General features: G+C 42.9%; 2 protein-coding genes across 7 annotated transcripts in view; one reads left to right on the top strand and one right to left on the bottom strand.

Moving 5' to 3' along the window:
* Window positions 1–6,968: 6,968 nt before the first annotated feature.
* On the bottom strand, window positions 6,969–18,791 carry ATP6V1E1 (ATPase H+ transporting V1 subunit E1). 2 transcript variants are annotated; one of them, XM_080350382.1, is made up of 9 exons: window positions 18,653–18,791; window positions 14,601–14,666; window positions 12,960–13,069; window positions 12,431–12,497; window positions 10,535–10,624; window positions 9,156–9,224; window positions 8,672–8,766; window positions 7,739–7,826; window positions 6,969–7,137 (listed from the first exon to the last, which is right to left on the bottom strand). In XM_080350382.1, exons 1-9 carry the CDS (start codon window positions 18,683–18,685, stop codon window positions 7,075–7,077), a joined length of 681 nt encoding a protein of 226 aa, XP_080206508.1. In that variant the 5' UTR covers window positions 18,686–18,791; the 3' UTR covers window positions 6,969–7,074. The 2 variants fall into 2 exon arrangements, with proteins under 2 accessions (XP_080206508.1, XP_080206509.1); XM_080350383.1 differs by lacking the exon at window positions 10,535–10,624.
* Window positions 18,792–21,067: 2,276 nt separating this feature from the next.
* Window positions 21,068–21,817, top strand: part of BCL2L13 (BCL2 like 13) — a 44,905-nt gene continuing 44,155 nt past the window's right edge. For 4 of the 5 annotated variants that reach the window (XM_080364093.1, XM_080364092.1, XM_080364090.1 and 1 more), the window contains exon 1: window positions 21,068–21,331. The gene's annotated coding sequence lies outside the window, so the exon portion shown is untranslated. Of the gene's footprint in view, window positions 21,332–21,699; window position 21,817 lie in introns of those variants that run through there. The other variant, XM_080364091.1, reaches the window with a different exon arrangement.

Genomic DNA, 21,817 nt, shown 5'->3' with positions numbered 1-21,817 from the left:
AGTATCACCCCTCCAAGGTGTTTGATTCGCCCTTATTGTCAGATGAATGGGCAGGGAGCGCAGGGCGCTGCTGGCTGTTTGTACAGAGTGTGTGCAGTCTCGCCTGTCAGGGCAGCATTTAGACCTAAGTAAGGAAGATAACTGTCAGAGGGTAAATGATTAAATAGTTGCTTTAATAATCCAAGTTTAGCCTAGTGGTGAAAAATTATGTGATCTCAACAGGCATATCTATTATAAAGCCTTTTTAATGAGTAAGAAATCTGTGGAGCTCATTGCAGGATACCTGAGAAGCCACTTGACCTTTTCAGTTTTTTTTAATTGACTAAGAAAATACCTCTGTGTTTAAAAGCAGTGTGAAATAGTGCCTCAGTTCTGAGTGCTAAAGAACCCTCCCAGATGTATGTTGAGCCCTGTAACTTAAAGCTGATCACTGAAGTCAGGAGGGAATTTATTTTTCTGACACAGAATACTTGAATTCTCTACAGAATTTTTGGCTCTTCGTGCCTTGAGACAAGAAACGCTACTGCTGTCAGTTGACCGTGGCCCAGTGTGTGCAAGTGAGTGTGTTTTGGGAGCATGGAACCAGGGAGGAGACGTGAACACAGGGGTGGGTGCTACCAGCATGGCTGGGAAAGGGGTGTCTTTGCAGTCAGTGTGTCAGCGTGTGCATGTGTGTCTGTGTCCCTGTGGTGCAGTCGTACCTGGGCTTCCTCTGCAGAAAGGCAAGATGGCAGCGTCTGGGAAAGGAGCTGGGACTCACTGACTGGGATTTGCTTGTCCTCTGAAGATGCTGGAAATTCAGGATCCTGGAGGGTGGGGTGAGACCTGCTTTGGACTGGGGAGGTACAAAGCGACATCCAGGCTGTCACTTGGTGCTGTGTCATGAATCCTTTTGGTGTGGGGAAGCACCATCCTTGATAAGCTCGCCTCAATGAGGGCTTTGCAATCCTGTCCCACAGAGCCCAGGGGTGGTGGCCAGGATGCCTGGCAAGTGACCCAGGCAGTGGGTGAAAGGAGCCTCCCAATTCCTGTTGTCCCAGCCCCAGCTAGTGATGCTACCGACTTCCTTCAAAGTGTTAGGAGCTGAGAGCAGAAGTGTGGAACAAGTGGCTCTGCTTAAACTGCTCAACATCATCTGCATGGGGGAAAAATACTCATGATTTCTTTTTTAGATGAATTAATCATTTTTTTGTGCTCCCACTGAGGAGTTCCCTTGTGACTAACTTCTAGCATTTTGCTGCTGATAGTGAGGTTCCCCTCTTCTTCTGGAGCCTTCTGAGGGGAAAGCACCAGCCTTTCTTCAGAAGATGTTCCAAGAAGGTTGTTGTGACCATCTGGGTAAGACTGAACTTTGCTGGGAGAAAGGAGTTACAATCATACTGCAGGCAACGGTCTCAAGGCAGCCAGGTAGAGGCTGTGCATGTGTGGATGAAATAAGAGCTCTGCAAAAGATAACTGCCCCTGCAAATACTGGAAACACTTCAGCTTGTCGGTCTCACCCTTATTTGAGTTCAGTTTACCAGTTAAGGTAAGCTAAGACAGTTGTTCCCTCCTCCTGTCCACTTCGAGCTAGATGTCAAGATGTTGCCCCCATATTTGATACCCTGCAGCCACGGAGAGGATCGTGGAGCTGTAGATACTCAGGGGTGGCAGCTCTGTACCAGCAGCTACTTGCTAAGGGGAGAAGGGCAGAAGGTGGGGAGAGAAATGGGCAGTGAGGAGAGTGGAAGAAGGAAAAAGTGTGGTTTGGGAGGCAGCAAGTCTTTTAGACCTTAGAGGCTTGTGCTATAAAGCCAAAGCTGCTCAGAAAACAACAATCTTCCAATACCTCCGTTAAAAGCCTTCTAACAAATGGTTTCATGTGAAAAATCAAGATGTTTCTGGCACTGGCAGATGGTAGGATGAAATCCAGGATCCTGAACAGCCCCAGGGTTTGCAGTCAGTACTAGGTTGGGTACATGCAGTCATTTGGTGTTTAGGTAGGGGTTGTGTGGGCCAGACTGTCTGGAAAAAGGAGCTGATGTCATGCCAGCACTCTTGGACACAGGATGGGAAAGGGCCTGCAGAAATGCTGTGAGAGAGACCACCCTTAACAGTTTCGCTACACAGTCTCTCACAACACATCAGCCTTGAACTACCTAAAATAGCCTTGATTCCCACAGCTTTTGATATCCATCATATACCATGGACTGGGAAATGACATTTTTTGGCACATTGTCAGTATGATTCTTAACCTGAGAACGCTCCTCTACAGATGTTTTTCTTGCTTTCTCTAAAGCAAAGCCAAAGAAGCGGTATGGGATGCTCTGAGAGAAGTCTAAGAAGACAGATTTGGGGTTTCCCAGCCAGCTCTACCTTGGCTGAGAGCAGCAGGAACTTCCCAGCCCTGGAAGAGCCTTCTTGTCATGGCCTGTTCCCTACAAACATGTTAGAGAGGAAGGATGGGGGCCCCCACCTGTGTTGGTGAGCTGCCTGTATCAAACAGCAAACACAGCCAAACCGCGCTGCAGCCTGTCTGGGCTCTTGCTCAGGGCTAAACACCTTTTGCCAAGTTGCTTTACTGCAGTCTCAAGTCTTCGCCCCCTCAAATAGCAGCTTAGAGTTCACTTACTTAACTGAGGAAAATTTTTTGCTTTGAATTTTCCTCTGGGGTAGTTTGCTTTTATTTCAAATTTATTCTGTTCCTCATTTACTGCTATTCATTTGGAATTAGATAAATGGCTAGTTTTCTCTTAATCTCCCAAACTGTTCCATGCACAGGTTAAGTTTATAGTGATGGCCTCACTGTACTGAGGTACAGTATAGGTCTGTGTAAGATATTATCTAACATTCTCCCATTTTCCAACAGGGATGTGTATTCTTCCATTATTTATTTTCCACTGCTCACTAACATCAGCAGGCAAGGACAGCATCTCACAATAAACAAGGCACCCTCCTTCTGCCAGCTTGCCTCCAGCTGCAGGCTGGGTTCTGTGAGCTCTCTGGACAGCCAGCACCCAAATGCCTGTAGTTGGGCTTTCAAGGCAGAATTCACCCGAAAGCCAGATTCTCACCGCTGGGTTTTAAACAAGGCTTGTTATGGAAACCACAACTGTGCTTTCCTCCAGGTCTGGCTCACAGCAGCGAGCAGGGCACTTAAACAGTCCCCCTGCAGCATGCTCACCCTGTCACTGATGGGTTTCCGATGGGTGGCACTCACCCCCTGACAGCCAGCTCACAGCTTCCTTTCAGAAGTTACAGCTCTATCCGCTGCTACTGCCTTAATAAAGGCATTGAGGTCTCAGTTCTTGGTACTTTCTGGTTGTTTTCTTCTAGTCTTTCACCTTGACACTCGTGTGCACCTCCAGGGATTGTTCATATGGCATGTGTCTCACTGATTAATGTTAATACCTCTCCGTGTGAGAACTAAGTACTAAAAAAGGGGTTGTGACTCAGATGTGCAATAACATTTTAAGTCCTCTGCTGATCACTTAGTGTCAAACCCGCTCTTAAATTTTCCGTTGCCAACTGTGTAGAATGAGTGCAACATTATCTAGTTCCCTCTTTTTTCCAGCACCAGACAGAACCAGCTCTGCACTCCCCATCAATCTGCAGTGCTTGCCTCTCCCATCACAACTTAATTCTTTTACCTGAAGCCTGATTTAATGCCTCCTTTGTTCCCAGTAATTGTCCAGTTTCTTAACATGCTGATCTGGCTCAGGACTTGTTTACTATACCCAACCAGAATATTTTCGTGCTTATACAAAGATCAATATCCTCATTGATTCACCCTAGGTCATCAGGTAAATAAGTAAAAAAAAAAAACAGTTGTGCATCCTAGTTCTTTTGCTTGAATCAGCAGTACAGTTCAAATAATAAACAGTGCTGCAATGATGCTCCAGTGGGAACTCTGCAATCTACCTGAAATGCTGCTTTTGTTTCACATATTACTTGTAAAAGCCTGTGTCTACATACTGAAAAAAAGCTTGGATGAAAACATAACATAACAGGATTGCTAACTACACTAGGTAGACCTGGATGGGATATTTCAATTTTTCTCTGCATCTCTAAGGTAATCAAATTTGGTGACAGCCCCTTTTACCTGGGATGAAGGACAAGGATGTTCCAAGTAATGCAGATACTTTCTGTAATTCAATTCTCTCATGTGGTTGTCTCAAGATTAAAATTAATTAGTGCTTTCCTGTAACGCACATGCAGGAAGTCCCTATCACAGCTGACATAGCTCAAGCTAAGAGTGTCCACAATTCCACTAATAAACTGAGGAAGCATTAAGTGTGCTTCAGTTACATTGTAGTGGGGCAGAGGGTACCAAACTACTGGTCTCAGACTTCAGATGTGATATACATAAAGCATTCTGACCATTTCTTGAGGACCTGCTGTGAATCACTGCAGCCCAAAGTGGCTGGCGAACAGTAAAAACATTCTTGAGGTCATTAATTTTTATACACAATTATAACAGTGCTTATTTCTTTCTCTTTTCTGCATAGGAAGATAAAAACTAATGGAGGAAAGGAAACAGTAAAAAGCAATTTCAGTATTTTCTGCTATGGGCTTCACAGTCAGAGAGTGGGGTTTTTTTGCTTTTCAAAGATATACAAGATCTGGATTTGTGAAGGTCTTGCTACCTTCATGCAAGCAACAGACCACCAGACCCTGTACAAAGAATCCCTTTTTGTCGCAGCCGAGCATGTTTATGTTATTGGGATCAGAGAATGGTTTGATAACTTCAAAAGCAATTTTTTTCACTGAATAAAACCTACCTGAAGATAGTGTTGTAATACAGCCCATCACTGCAGAATGATGTACAACAGAGCAATCTGTCTCTGTGTCCTGACCTTTAGCTTATTCTGCCTGTGACTTCATCTATATGCATTACACTGTTGCCTTTGTCAGTCTTCCAAGGGAAGCAATAGCATTATGATAACATAAAAGCTACACTTCGAATTATGATGGTCCAGTGATGGCCATTTGCTTCTTTAGAGATGATCTTATGATCTGTTTGAAATCTTTTCATGGAGCACTGGAGCACATTCATAGTGCATGTCACCTACCAAAGACAGGTAACCTCCAGTCTCACCCCTCAAGATTTTATTTCCACATGCTGCACTGATTCAACATTTAGAGTTTCTGTTCCTAGCCCCAGCTGTAGAGAAAATAAGGGCCCAAATAAGTTCAACTGCATTTCCAAAGCACTGGCAGAGAGCCTACTGATGAGCTAGATTAAAGCATCAGAAAGAACCAAAATATATCTGTTCCAAAAATTACTATTTGGATGAAGAAACAGCACAGTTAGGTATGCATGTGCAAAGGCTTTTCCTTCACTACAGGTGTGTCACAAAACCAGAGCCCAGTGATTGTCAGGAAGCTTGATCACTGGCAGTTGCAAAGATTAAAGCTGTAAATGTTATCCAAAAACCTCGAAAGTGTAGGACTTTAGTCCAGATACATTTATTGCCCAGTCACAGAACCACAGGTCAAAAAGCGAAGCACTAAAACAACAAATACCATAGGTCATCTATGTGGAAAACAAGAACTACTACCTACATGCAACAGCAAGGAGCAGTAAAGCAAACAAACAACAACCTTGCTAAAGATCCCTATTTTGCAAGAGGAAATCAAAATATTACATCAGTTTGGATTTGGGGTTTTCTTAGCAGACAATCTCCATTTTAAAGAAATGAGGCAGTGAAAGGCTCATCTAGCATTTAGAGTCTTTACTTTAGACCAGGGCATGCACCTCAGCTGGAGAAGAAAGGGCCTCAGGTTAAAAACACTGCATACAGCAGCATTGCTGCAGCTTGGCAAGTATTTTTCATGGCACAATGTAAAATTCCTTCCATTCCTGAATCACTGCAATATTTAGAGAAGATTATTTCAAAATATATTCAAGCAGTAATTCATTGGAGGAGTTCCTTATTTCTGTGAAACAAGTTTCAGAATCAAGCACCCGCTGAACAGTCAGTATTCTGGTAAAGGCTTGTAGTATGGAAAGAATTTTTCTGTCCTATACCACAGAACGTGGAGACAATACTAGTCATCACTGCAGAGGCAACGGAGAAGTGTTAGTTAAACTTAATAGTAATGTAACTATATTCATTACCTAATCTGTTATTTAATTTAATGGTTACTAACAACAGAGTCAGCTGTTGTTCCTTAAATCCTGAAACACAGCTACTAAAGGAATATGGTTTGGTTCTCCCACAAAGAGGCAATAAAGCTGTAACTGGAAATGGATTGTTTTTGTCATATCTAAGTAGCACGGTTGTGTTACTCCAGTTCTCTTTTGTGAGACTATTGAGGGAACAAAACTACTGACCCATTTTTTAGGAAGAATGAAGCTCATCCCAGTGTCCTATTCAAAAGGCTTGCCTACAATCCAACGTTACTCAAGCAAATAGCTTGAAAGTACTCCAGGCACTTGAATTCTAGCTTCACAGAACAGTTACTACATAGAGTCCTTATACACACAAACCCACTTTACAAAGGTTGCTGCCAATCCCCCAGGCAGAAGCAACAAAGAACTCCATACACACACACATTTTTATTTTAATAAATAAAGTTTTACAGGCTCAGGCCTTTTTTTTTAAATCACATATACAGAACAGAAAAAAGCCTGACCAAGTAACATGGATTAAACTGCTAACCCTGGGAAGGAATGCATGCCCTCTGTAACACTGAAGACCTTAACTGAAAAGGGATTTCCCATTGGCAGCATAGTAATTTACTGCACTGATTAGACAACTTGAAAGAGATGCGGCCAAAGCAAAAAGAGTGACCCTAAATGGACCACTTGTCTTTACAGAGCCACAACAGTGCAAGGAAAGCCAAGAGCCCAAACGCCTCAATTTTCTAGTGTTACTGCTGGATGAATATATATGTCTTCACATCCTTTAATCAACACATTCTAACCACAAGTAGAGAGGCTAAGCACAGCAGGTATGCGAAATTATTCCACTGAAGAGCAGATATTGGATGAGAAGGTAATGTTATATTTCAAGATTTCAGATTAGCAGATGCTTTTGCATCCCCTTCAGTATGGCAAGTGGAACAGATCCCACCTTGTTTCATAGGGGTTTAGTCCAAGAACTTCCTGTTGGCATTAGCACCAAAGAGAGCCACTCTGATTTCTGGCATCATCTGTTGAAAAAGAGTACACCAGTTACATGCAATGGGCACTACAATTGTTGCACATTCTTCATCACAGGTGCTGTGTGATAGCTAGGCTAGGCTTAAAAATTAAGAAGTCAATTCATTTGAGTTTTCTGCAGCCTTTACTTGATCACACATTGCCAGCTACTCTGTAGATTTAAAGGATTGCCTATACTGAAGCATGAGAAAGAGATGCCAAAGCTAGTTTTTTCCACTAGGGTATAATAAGTCTCCGTCAAAGTTTCTAGTACTCAAGCTAGCTTCGGTAATTCAAGTTACCCTCAGCATTTCAACATTTGCCTGCAGTATAGTCATAACAAGTCTGTCAGTATCATCATTTCTAGAGTTTTATGCTCATGCTTAATTCAAAAGGCATCATTCTGGGAAAAGCCATGTTTGTTGTAGAGAAGCACACATAGTAGGAAATTTGCTTCTTTCCATTCAAAAGTAACTTATTACTAGTCATGCACACTGAAATCTAATCTCACACACTATTGTGACAGTTAACACATTGGAAACACTAGGTTTTAATTAAAAGGCAAAACTACTTAATTATATCTTGTTGCCTGTGGCTGTTAGAGAAACTCACCTGCTGGGCTACAAGGTCCAGCCGACTTTCCAGAGTATTGGAAACCTTAATTTTACCATCACTGTTGTAGATTTCAACACCTCCAGCACTAGAAAGGGGAAAAGATAATCAGTGAAATCCATGGTACATCTCAAAGTTAGAATGCGGCAGAAAGATTACCCCAAACCAACACTTACAGGCAAGTCAGAATCATAGATACGACTTTTATTTTTTTAAAAATAATCATGTCTTAATAGGAATCAGCACAAAGTGATCCAGTGAAGCAGAAGTGCAAGGCATCTTTGAAGCTACCAGAGACCACAGCTACATACAAGGGTCCTCATTAGCACAATCTAAATGCAAGCGGAGCTATGGAATTTGTCACTTCAAACCGGCTTCAGATGCCATATTTTATTATTACTAGACAGCTTTCAGGTTTTAGTAAGTGAGGAAGAGTGGTGCTGGCTGGCTCATACATGAAGATCATGGACTATCAGAATATACAGCTTTGTGCCATGTTCTTTATCGTACTACATGGAAATAGAGCCCTGCAAACACAGGAGACACAAACCCCATGAACTGATCATCCTGCAGCATCTTATGACTCAATTTGCTTCACCTTGAGTGAGAAAGCATGGCTACATCCATATTCTCTCTCTTTAAAACACCAATAGTTAAGTTTCCATCTACGGTTATTCTCAACTTTAGTACCGTGAATCAGGCTGGAGGTTGCACAAAACTTTTGACATTTTTGACCAAGATGGTGCTTGTTTGGAGGATGCTGCAGGGTCTGTGCTTGATTAATACCAAGAAGTGCCAAATACCACTAGAACGGCAGCAGACACACTGTGTCTTACTCCACATGTAATTTTCTGAGACTGTTCTAGTAGGAGCCATGGCTTGAAAAGCTGTATTAAGTTAGTGCTCTGTATAAAAGACTCCCATTTTCCTTACATATCCTCTGGCAGGAAGTTGTCTTGGTCAATGTGAACATCCACATCCCTTTTTGTGGCATTTTTGTAGATGGGAATGCTCTTCTGTACAGCAGTCTAGGATACAAGATAAACTTCCAATTAGCATTGACAAATGCTAGCACATCACTTGGGTTTGGCAACTTAATCATTTATAGTAATAAAATGAAGGGATTGAGGTATCTTTTTTTAATTTAGCTAATGTATTCCAGCATGGCTTTTGAGCCAAAACCAATTATTGCTCTTAATGCTATAGCGATGTCTAAAGTTTTCTAGGTAATATCCAAGCAAGCAAATGATCCTCAACTTGAAAAGTATACTTGTTCTCTTGCATTGTATCTGCAGCAGAAGTACAGGAAGAAAAGTTTGTTTTCATGTCACAAAGATGGGTACTGAGCAGCAGATATTTGCAGTCAGGTCCCAGCTTTTGTAAGCGGGACACTGTCAAACTGCTTTAGGTGTCTTACCTGAACCATAGGGAGATCCTGTTTCCTGCACCGAACAACTATTCTGGGCTCCAGCAGCTGGTAGAATCCCTGCACAAGACAAACATTACAGTATCAGAAAGTCTGCATTTTAATTGTCTTCAAATTATTTAACTCCAAGAAAGTAAAGGTGCTGATCAATTTGAAAACCAAAACCTGACAATATTAGCCTCTTTTACTCTGTTCTTTGCTCACAAGTTCACCTCATGCAGACATTCCAAGAGGACAGCACCAATATCTGTGAAAGAATCTACAACTATGGATTACGCGTTTCTTTGTTAGCTTCAAGTTTGTAACTCAAGTGCAACTAAACGTATGTATCATAGAATTGAGCTGCTGAGACAATGCATATGTATGCATACGGATCATGGCTGTCTAAGTCGACTGAGCATGCAGCCAAGCTGCCATTCTCCTATGCAGCAGTTTCAGGCACCTGTTTTAATAATTCCTGCATTGCAGTTCCTGTAGTAACACATGAGAACAGAATAAGTTTCGTTCCAGTTGGAAGGGACCTACAATGATCATCTAGTCCAGCTGCAAGTACTGATGAGTACATGTCCCTCATTGGATCAAACCTAATATGCCAAGGCGGATGTCGCCAGCTTTTGTGAGAGTGAGACAGGTTTGTTTGATGTACAGCAATACCAGGCCTAGATGTGACAAGGAAACAACACTGAATTGGAAGCACAAGCTGGTAGGAAACGCTGTTCAGGAAACTCTGCCATCAGACTGCGGACAGGAGAGCTTGTGGCCGGCTTCTGAGTTTATAGTGACAGGACCAGTTTGTACCAGAAGGTGGCAGCAGTGGCCACACCACTGGCCCTGGGCAATGCTCATTGGAGTTTTGGCAGTTAATTTCTGGGGCTAGAGGATGATATTCACGGTAATCAAAGCTTTGATTTCCATTTCGTATGTCTGTCACAGACTCATGACATGCTACAGTAAACATGTCAAAGCCAGGACGTAAGTCTCAAATGACAAAAAAAAAAACGGGTAACTATTGACTTCTAGGTCTGGAGAAATAGCTTTTGATAAATGTGCATTTGATCCAATTACTACACAAGCTTAAATTGTGCATCCTAAAATATGCATGTTACAATGTATGTGTGAGCACCTGCAATTATTCTTATAATGGAACTGCTCCTTGGTATACTTTGTTTTACACCTCAAAATAAGCTGCAACTTTATCTGTTTGGAATCCAAGATTGAAATGTACAGCAGAAATTATAACTCTAAGATCACCCAGCAACATCTGATCAAGGCTCCAATAAAACTTGTAATTTCCAGTGGGTTATTTTTGAAGAAAGATACCTAGGAGGATATGACTGTGATCATCTATTTGTTACAATTTAAATATTTACCTGTAAAACTAGTCCATCCAGCAGTGTCTGGTACCTGGCACTATCCTTCACCACCTTGGCAAGTCTCTGCTTGGCCTCATTCAGCAAATCCTACGTTCAGAAGAAATCAGATCAGTAGAGCCCATCTGTTTGGCATTTGGTTTCATGCCTACCAACTTTCTGTACTCCTCTTACAGCTATCACACCCTGCCAACACGTAAACGTACACTCCAGCTGGTGTTCATCCAAGCTAGACCATCTCTGTGCATGGTACAATATCCTTTGCAAAGAGTTCCCTTCTCCCTGCCCTGATCTGAACCCATTATAACCTGACAGTAATTCCTTTTTTTCAAGAAAAAGGATTACTTCAGTAGTAAAAGAATAGCATTTTTAATTTTAATTCAGAAAAACTAAAATATTTTGTAAATTATTGCCTAATTTAAACTAATAAACTTGTCCAAATAACTCATTTTTTCAGCTTTGTGGTGGAGCAAAGAAACCTCATCTATCTTGTTATCAAACAGTACAGAGGTTAGGTAATTGTAAGTAAATGCAAGTCAAAATTTTAAAGTAGAAAGCTTATTTTTATTTTCAACTAGCTGGTTTTCAGTATTTTCATGCAGCAAATCAGTATCAGATGATATTGCATTTTTAAGAAATTTTTAGAACTGAAACATCATAATTACTTCAGATAAATAAACTGCATGATTTGGTATAAGCCTTTCTTTACTGTTGTGCCTCACAGTGTTTAAAAGAAGAATGCATGTTAACACAATCAGTACTAGGATATGAGACCATCACAATTTAACATCATGGTCAAATTTAGTTATACTGTGCACCCTAGAGAAACAACATTTCTGAAACTGCTTATCCCTCTTATTCATCAAAGAGGCCAAAGATCTGATAAAGGAAGAGCAAGCTAGCAGCATGTGACTTTTCAAATGTTTTAAAATGAGGAAGAGTGTTATGCATTACTCAGAAGCATGAGGTTGAGTCAGCTGACAAATGAGGAAGAGATTACCCACCAGGGACTATCACAACAAAGTTAGATCTTTAGCTACCCACCTTCCTCCTCTCTGTGAATACAATCTTAAGTTTGAAACTAGGTTTAAAGAATCAAGGAAACAGTGATTTCCTCCCGCTAACTCCCCTTTTTCATGGTAGCATCAACTTGAGCTACATTACCCATTTTTTTTATTTTTGGCCTCTGCGGGTCTCACAGGTTTTCCAATAGCTCAATAGCACCATCTAGCAGAATATGAACACTCAATCTGTTTCTGAGACCAGGTGAGAGATGGAAACATGCAAGCTGTATAATGAGCAGAACAAGAACACACTACATGTCATGTACAATACACATAGTAAGCCTGAACTAAGACTAAACGTAGCCTGCTCTAATAAATGATCAGTCACCCTACATGTCAATACACAGATTGCTCACCTACTAGAACAAGCAAACCCTTTCATACACTAGAGGCCACTAAAGGAGACAGAAAAATGAAGTGAGTGGTATTTTAAGCCTACTTGCTTAAGCCATGCCAGCTTTAATGCATAAATGTTGCTTCAGGCAAACAGAACTTCAAAGTTCTACCAACCATGCAAGAGACAGTTCCTGCTCTTTAAAGAAATAGGCTATTGTCCAAATGATAGATAGAATGCTGCCTGCAATGCTCCTGGCAGAGAACTGTATTCCCCTAAAAGAGAAGGTAATAAAAATAGTGAAAATAAGCTAAAGCAGATGAGCAAAGCTGAACTAAACCCTTAATGACTTCTCTGAGCAGCTGGGAAAGCCATTTTTTCTATGTTGAAGCAAATGTCACTCAATCAAACACCGTATTTTTCTTTAGAGAATGTTTGGGAACATTTCCTAACAGATGGTAGAAATAGAACCTGTGTCTTTACTACAGAGATACTCACTGCAATAAGGTCATCCCTTGCCTTGAGGACCTTCAGTCTTGCTTGATTCATCAGGTTGGACATCTGACTGCAAGTTGCATGATAAAGTTGAATCAGTTCATCAGACTTTGACAGACAAACTGCAACATTTAACTATATTCTTTACATTTAAAGATAACAATACTACAATGTTTAATAACAAAGCCTGTTCACCTGTTTGAATCTGTTTCTGAACTTGCACAGATTATTACAGTGCTGCAGTAAAGACCCACCAAAACTAAACCTGACATGATCTTTGTCCCAGAGTAACAGACCAGGGGAGAGTTCTAGATGTTAACTATATAAAGAAATACAAAAGATTCTTTCACCAGACTTACTAACAGTAATACTATTGTAGATCGTGTTTGATAACTTCTCTCCAGGAAAAACTAGAAATTCAAAATAGAACTAAATATATTGGCTACAATTTGCCTATTTGCCAGGGAAAAGCAGTTTTATATAAAATGAGAGCCCAGTCTCTACAGTCAGCTGTCTAACATAAGCAACTTACATTTTCTTTTGCTGTTCAATTTGTTTCTCCTTCTTTTCATAATACTCCATTATTTTCAGCCTCTGTGTCTGAACAAGGCGACCCTTCTCAATGTTGAATTCTTCTTCTGCCTATAGTAAAAATTAAATAACTGAAGTGGAACTTGATTTCATGGGCTGAAAAAAGCAGAATCAAAATGAAATCGCCATGCTTTTAGAGCACATTCACAGATAAGCTAGGATGATACAGTTTATGGCTCCATTTAAACAAAACACTTCAACCAGTACTCAAGTCAAAGGGAGTTCCGGGTGTTCTGCTGAACTAGAAACTTGCTAAGATACAGCTTATTTTATCAATTGAGGGGCACGTTTCCTTGCAGTATTTATTCCTCAGGCAGAAAATAAATACGTTTATATATTATATACTGTTAAACAAAACTCATTTTACCTAAACTTCAGGTCTGATTTGTTTTTGTGGAATTGGTCTCCTTTCTGGCTATGAGAGCTTATACCTAAACCAAGCTACCCAGCCTTTGTTGTCCACAAACTTCCTTACTTTAAGCAATTCATACACAACGAGACTGACAGTACAGCTATCACTTCTTTTACAAAGGCTGGCCAGACAGCATGTGAAAACACATGGGAAATTTCCCTATTTATACCTCGGAATCCAATCTCAACTTCTAACTTCTGTTTGGAGATCATCAGGAACACCTGCTTTAGTATTGATTAAGTATTTGTGTAGATCTAAATGTTTAAGGAAGATTAAATATCATTAATAATACATATGCTGAGTCCAATACCAACAAGATATTTCGGTATTGGTGTAATGCAGATTGTTAGGGTTGTAAGGCACCATTAAACTTTCTTTAGTAAACACTTATCCTCTCTCACCAGGTTAATATTAAACTCAGTCTCCTGTGGCTTAACCTAAGTGAAGAATCCTATAAGTAATTCAACTCATGCCTTAAATATAAATTTATGTTTTAGTTCTCCAGGATACCTACTAAATCACTTCCGGAATTGAGTCTGCAGGTGGCTACACAGTTTTAGGTACAGTTATGAACCTGCTTCCAAACTTTCATCAATAGAATTCAACTAGTTTAACTATCATCTTTTATCATTTTGGAAAATGTATGAACACTTGTGCAAAATTACTAGCATGAATGCTAGTAATACTTATGTTTCTGCCTGACATGCTATGGAAGTCAAGCAAAAATTAAAATTAAACCTTCTGGTAATAGCTCATTATGACAAACCTTAGCAGAATTCATAATTTTACAGAGAACTCTTTCAGTCTTCAGTGATGTCAAGTTATGTATAGGAGGTGGGCAAAAGTGTTCACTTAATCCAGTCTATTCACATTACCACTCAGCTCTACTGATTGCCTAAAATAATGAGTGAACTTGCATATGAATAAATTTATGTTTAAAAATCACTAAGAAAACTTTGACCAAAAAATAGCTGTTTTGTTTTCATTTGTCAAAAGCTAACAAATGTTAACTTCATCTGGTAGCACAATCTTTTGCTATGTAATAACTAAAAGTGAAGTAAGCTGTAGCTTACAAAAGTTTTCTAGGACTGCTCTGACTGCAGCTATCAAAACAGGATGGCAGATGCAGTTTTTCTTTTACGCTTACTGACACTGTACTTCCATTTTTACCTTTGCATCTATTTCTTCAGCCTTTTCATTGGCTTCCTGCTCAATGAAAGCCATCATATGCTTGATCTGTAACAAAAGAGGAAAAAGGAAGTATTTTCTATTAGAAAGGACTTTGATGAGAGGATGTATGTATATATTCTTCATTTGTACAGTAGGCCCCTCCATATCCACTTATTAATTCATATAATGCTGCTTTTCAAGAAAATTAAATAGAACATATAGGTCAAAGAGTCAGTTGATCTTAACAGAGAATACAATTTTTCTTTTTCAAATGATTCCATATAGTGCTGCTCCATGGTTGTCATTAGAAGAATGCATTTTAGATACGCAATGACACAAAAACAAAACCAGAAACCAAATCCAACCAAACTCCAAACAACAACCAACCAATAAACCAAAAAAAACACCACCACAACCCAAAAGTAAATTTGTATAAATGTGAGGCTGGGTATTTTCATTCTTCACTAGTGAGAACAACTTTCCCCCTCACCCCCCCCAAGATCAGTAAAAAAAAAACCAAACCAACAAAACAAACTTCACACAGTAAAACTGAAGTAGTCTGTTTGTTATGACATTTATGTGAAACACAAAAGATTAACTTCGAGTCCCTGCTCTAGGCTCAGGCACGGATTGGTATTTGAATGAAACTGGGCCTTCCACACTTGGCTGGTGAAACAAAGCAAAGGGCTAGTGGCCACTCTGGTCAGATCTGTACAATCAGAAGCCCCTTTACACATCTGAGAAATCTTTCTTGAAAAAAATGTAATAAATTCTGTAAAGACTTACAAGGTTATTAAAAAATGCTGCTATATGGTTCAACTCAAAGTGTCTCTAAAAAGTAGCTGCATGTTAGTTTGGAGGAGCTGGGGAAGGAAACAGAGACAGCAGCGCTAGTTGATCAAGACCACATCAAGTATAGCATATGCTGCTTTAGAGCCTGGCACGCACTAATATATTCTAATTGAAGAACCTTTTTGAAACAACCTCAAGACACTATAAAGCACAGGCCCAACAAGGAAAACAATTATACTGAGTCCTGCTTGTTTACCATATGCCTCTCTGTGACCAGGCCTAAGTTTAGTCACATTTGGGGTAGACTGTACGGACTCAGGCCCAACCATACTGCAAATTCGAACAGGTACAGCCACTTCAAGGGCAAACGGGGTGGACCATAAAAACCGACTTTTTGCTTGCACTTAGTGACGAGACACAGACAACCTGTTCTGAATAACCTTGCATGAAAGATTCTATTTATAAAATCTCATGTTAAAATGAAAGATTTTCAAGAGAGAAGAAAGGTGCCAATGTAAAACCTGAGCCAATGTGCAAAACAGCACGCTGCTCATACAGATGAAAAAACAGAACTAAACAGACAAGTGGAAGATTTTAAGCGTGTGCAGTGGAAGAAGTGAACAATAATACCTATATCCACAAAAATCAAATGAGCAATTTTTATTTTAATTCCAGTTATATATATTTAATTCCAGTTTGCGATACTTCCAAGTGCATGCCCACCTACAGCATCGGTTTTCTACCCTGCCCACCTGATTAGATGAGTGGTTAAATCAAGCTTTAGACCCACCTGCATTTCAGAAAGGATAAGAGACGCATATAAAATAAGGAAATTATTTTGCTAACTGGCCTATTGAAGAAGACTAAGTACTTCTGTATAGCCGTAGTAACCTTACATTACTGAGTCATTTCCTCCAATTTGGTTTGGTTTCTGAATTTTGGAAAAGCATTTTGAACAGTTCCGGCTGTTCAAGAAACATCCTCTGCATAATGAGGAGGAATAAGATGGAAGCAAGCTAATATGGCAACCATTTCCCCGTGTCTGAGAAGACTCAATAGCAGTATTTCCTTAAAAATCCGTTGTATCGAAATATCTTTCTACTTTTCATATCAATGTAAAGAGATTCTAAGTGAGACTTTGACATCTATAAACAGGATTAGCTTTAATAACACTGACAAAAATATGCATTTAAATGAGAGATTAATTTTAAATTAAATTAATAACTTTAGGATAGTTGTATTTCCTGTAGAAAAGGAAGGGTTTTCCCAGCAGTTGTAATGTGATTATCCTTTCCATGGGAAGTTCTAGATGTTAGACTGTATTTGGCTAGAAGTGACTAGCCAGATTAGGTGGAACAATCTATTTGACACCTTTGATAAAATAAAGCTGTCAAGTCTATTAATGGGAAAAGTTCTTAATTAGAGATTATTTTCAAAGTTAAAATTATTGAAAGCACCATGGCAAGTAGTTAAGAGTCCAGAGGACCAGTAGGCAAGTCCATACTAGATTTACACATATTCAGAACTGTCATGCCATCAACATAATTCTATTTTCCAGTTAACAGGATCACCCTTGGCTCAGGAGTGTAAAACAATGACAGGATGTGAAATGCTATCAGCACTACATGTTCAGTCTATCAACATATCCTGAATTAACCTTTGAAGTTTGGGCCCATGGTGGCTGAGCAAGAACACCCCAATGTCAGCTTCATTTTTATTGTCTTCATGGAAGAGGCAGGAAAAAAACAAGCTTTGCAGATAAAAGGCAACAATATATTGTTACAATTCCCCTTTTGGAGAAAGGCAACCCACTGATTTTACTTTCAATGTGATGCTTCCTTGCCAAGAGACAATGTTTACTGAATGAGAAAGTGAGACACGAAGCACTTATGATGCAGAGGACAAAGCAAACTTGGCTGATCTGCTCATCACCTGCAGAAAACTCCATGGACCAGTGCTAACTGGATCGGGGCAGTCTTTAGCATGGCACGGCATTTTCAACCCAGCTCAAAGCAGCTTTTTTAGGCAAGGGCAGTGTTTACTGTCAATAAGGACAAAGTGTCCTGCCTCTGGAGGAAGTGCCCATAGTCAGACTTCAGGGCTGTAAGTTTCCATTGCGAGCAAAGCCCAGGTTGCACTATTCTGCTTAGGATATAAAAATGAAAAAAGCATTTGAGAATGCTGAATAGCCTACCCAAACACTAAGTTACAGCTAATTCGACGTAGTATAGCTATAAGAAAAAGGAAACAAAGTTCTTAGTGACATCTAAAAAGACACTGCTTATCTGGAGTGATGTATTTATCTACTTCAAAGTGCAATTAAACACTGTAGATAGCATAAAGGCTACTCATTATCCCTTTCATTATAATCTGGCATAATATGTCATCAAAGTGCTTCAACAAAGTTTCCAAATGGGTGGCAAATCAATCGCACTGGGAAAAATTCTCTTTCTTCAGAGACTTCTCTTTCTCACTAAGATTCCCAGAGAAGACCTTTCCATTTCACCAACCCTTGCTATTGCAGGAGTGTACCAGTGTCCTACCCACAGAGCAGCAGTCCCTATTCCACAACTACAAGGTGAATCAGCTGCAGCAACTTCTGTTGTTGCAGGGTTCAGAGCTGTCGCTATCCCTCACGTTTTACCAGACGGATGGCCCTTCAGCTCAGGCACACCTGAACCCCACACCTAGAATCATAGAACAGTTTGGGTTGGAAGGGACCTTCAAAGCTCGACCAGTCCAACCACCTGCCATGAACAGCGACATCTTCAACTAGATCTGGTTGCTCAGAGCCCTGTCCAGCCTGGTCTTGAATGTCTCCAGGGATGGGGCATCTACAACCTCTCTGGGCAACCTGGGCTAGTGTTTCACCACCCTCATTGTAAAATATTTCTTCTACACGTCTAGCCTGACTCTCCCCTCCTTTAGTTTAAAATCATCATCATCACCCCTTGTCCTATATGCAACAGGCCCTGATAAAAAGTCTGTCTCCATGTTTCTTATAGGCCCCTTTTAAGTGCTGAAAGACTACAATAAGGTCTCCCCGCAGCCCAGTACGGCTCCACGGCAAAGAAGCTGCCTGGAAGCTACCTCCGCCGTCCCGGCCCAGCCCAGCCCTCGGTGTCTCTCCTCACGCTGAGCCCGTCCCTGTCAGCTCTCGGCCGGGCTGGGGGCAGTGTGGAGAAGGCAGACCCTGCAGCGGCCCCACGGCCGCCGCGCTGCCCGCATGCTGGCGTTCGGACTGCGACCCGCGGCCATACCTGCTTCTGGACGTCGGCATCGCTGAGCGCCATAGCGGCGGCGTTGGCAGCAGCAGCGGCGGCGAGGCTCGAGGGAAGGCGGTTGGGGCCGTTGGGGAACCGCGAGTGGAATCAAATCCGGTTCGGGTCACAGCTGGTCCCGCTGCCGCTGCGTCACGTCGCCCCGCCCACTCGCTCCTTCGGGCCAATAGAAGCCTGAGTTCTGGCTGGCGTCACGGGGGTGGGTTCTTGTGCGCGGCAGACTGCCACCTTGCGGTCGGACCCACGTCTTGTCCTTTGCCCCCTTCGCGACGGGAGGAGGCGGCACAGGCGGCAGCTGCCTCTGAAGCCGAGCCCGGCGGCTGGGGCGGCCCAGCGCTCCGGGAGGCGAGAGGCTCGGGCGTCAGAGCTCAGCGGTGCTGCGTGCAGGAGGTAGAAGTAACGCGTTCCCTGCACGTAGTGTTTCTAAAGGCTTTCCTGAGAATACTGTGTTCAGGTTCAAAAAGAGCTGAGCTGCTTCCAAGAAACGCTGTAATGTGATCAGCTTGCAGCAGTGAGAAATTAAACATATAGAGAAATATTGCTTGTAAGGCCTTGATAAGACGAACAAAAATCTTGTAGAAACCCTGAGGCATAATGTAACAAGTCTAGGCCTAATGTAACAGGAACCTAACAGAGAAACAAGAGCTTTATAGAGACTGGACATCAGGCAAAGCAGAATGTCCTTGGCTTGCAAGCTGTGAAAGTGGAATGTTTCATTAAATGGAGAAAGAACTACATGACTTTTGCTTAGTAGCAGCACAAAATGACAATATGCACAATCAAGAAATGCGCTCAAGAAGCCGACATCGGGCGGGGGGAGTGGGTACCAGGCTGCGAAGACACCAGGGGCCGCTGGAGACGCCTGATGAAGATTCTCCAATATCAAAGATGGACATCTGGCAAAGAGTGGGGTTATACATACATTTTATGTTTAATGCATTAACAAAGAGGTAGAAAGAAATGAATATGCAAGAGGTGTATGTAATAAATACCAAGAAGTGCAAATCATGCGCACACTCAATTAGAGGAATGATCCTCTGAGCGTCCAGTGTGCTGCAATAAAAGTACCTCCTTCTTAACACTTTCAAAACAGCATTAAAGAGTCTTTTTGCTGGCTTTTCAGTATCAGCCTTACAGCGGATTTCTTTGGGCAACACTTTGGGCTTCCATATTGTAGGAAGCTTTGATGCCCCAAGGTCACTTTCAGCTGTCAGTTGTATAAAGCTGTGAAATGCTATTTGTAAGATCTCACAGTTTTTTCCAGCTTTGGACTGATGAGAAGAGATGAAACTGGCTTTTTTACTCACACCTGGGGATCCGGGGAGGGTGGTAGAGTTAAGGAGTCGGAAGAGAAAAGCAGAAGGAGGTGGGAAAGAGGTGGCAGAAGGCAGGGGAAGGAGGTCAGGCTGTCTGGGGGAGGTCTTGTGATGGGCCCCTGAGCTTGGCTGTACAGTTATGGCACCAGCATTTCACTGTAGGAATACACGGTGGGGATCCAAAGCCATATTATTATTATTGTTACCTTCCGCCAACTTTGTGATGCAGAAATGTTCAGGACCATTTTGAAGAGATGTGCTGATTCTTCAGGAGCTGTGTTACTGCTTCCACTGTTTATGTCAAAATTCAAAGCAAACTCCCTAACCTATAATAGCATTTGTTTATTCTAGCTGGCAGGAAGCTTCTATTCCCATTCTGCAGGTACATTTGCTGGAAAAAATAGAACTGTTCATTATAAATCTGTGTGAAATGTGGTATTTTGTCAGATCTGTGGTTCTTCCTGGGTTATTATTTCTGTAATTTTTACGGTACCCTTTTTTCAGTGTGAAAAAGCTCATTATACACACTCATATGTCCTTTTTTTTATGCATGTATTGTAATTATGTTACAAGGCAGAGAGTAAACTGGTTATTTTGGAGCCTGAGAACACTTTACTATTATTTCGGTCAGAATCTAAATGATATTAAAACAGTCGGAACTTTATTTACACGCTTTTTCCTCCAGCCCGGGAGCTCTGTGACCGCTCCCCCAGCCTTACGGGGGTCGCTTTGTGTGAGGCTCTGACCCACCTCACCGACACCTCTAAGCGTGCGAGGCGGGTCAGGGACGCGGAAACCAACTACCACCCGTTAATTTTCCTCAAAACCCGTGAGGAAAACGCGAAGATATTTACACGCGCTAATCCTCCGGTTGCATCTCCCTTTTCTATGCGTGCCTCTGAGCGCGGGAAACCCGCTGGGGCCGGTTCCCACCCCGGGAGATGAGCCTTCCCCGCCGGCTCTCGCTCCCGCCACCATGGCGGCTACCGAGGCGGAAGTGCTGGCCGCGCCTCTTTCCGCCCCCCTCGGGAAGTTACGTGGAAAGAGAGGCCGCCCCGCCAGGCCGCGCCCCGCGGAGCGGGCCCGTGACGCGCGACACGAGCTGCCGTGACGTGCTGCCCGCCCCGCCGTCCCCTCCTCCCCGCCCCTCCATCATGGCGGCGGCGGCGGCGGCAAATTAGGGCAGAGCTCGCACCCCCTGGCGCGCGCGCGCGCGCCCCCACCATCACCTCCTCCCCCCTCCCCCCCCCCCCACCGGCGGTCCGACCCGGAGCGGAGCAGCGCCGCTCCTCGCCCGGCCTGCCCGCCCCCTCCTCCTCCCCGGTCCCCGCGGCGCTCGCAGGTGAGGAGGGGGGTGGGATCGGGCGGGCGGTTTGTTCGTTTATTTATTTATTTGTTTGTTTGTTTGTCTGTCTGTCTGTCTGTCTTCCCCTCGCGCCTCCGCTGGCCGGGACTGAGGTGAGGGGGGAGCGGGGAGGGGAGGCGCGCGCGCGGCCGCCAAACTGCCTAACGGCCGCGCCGTGCTCGTGCTCGTGCCCGCCCCCCTCCCCGCGTTGTCTGTGAGAGGAGGGGGGAGGCGGCCGCTCGCCGCGGGGTCCGTGGCCGCAGAACTTCCCCCGCGGGGGCGGGGCGCCGCGGGGCCACGCCCTCGGCTCCCGTTGTTTGCCCCCCCCCCACCCCCGCCGCGACCTGCGGCTGAAGGACGTGTGCCTCCGTGCCCAGGGCAGCCCGGGGGGATGGCGGCGGAGCAGCCCCCGGCGCGTCCTTCCTCCGCGGGCTGCGGGGAGGCCGGATTGGGTCCCCTCCGGCAGCACCCGAAAGGCGGCGG

This window comes from Nesoenas mayeri, assembly GCF_963082525.1.
Source record: "Nesoenas mayeri genome assembly, chromosome: 1".
Lineage (NCBI taxonomy): Eukaryota > Metazoa > Chordata > Aves > Columbiformes > Columbidae > Nesoenas > Nesoenas mayeri.
This window is presented reverse-complemented; position numbering and strand designations above follow the sequence as displayed.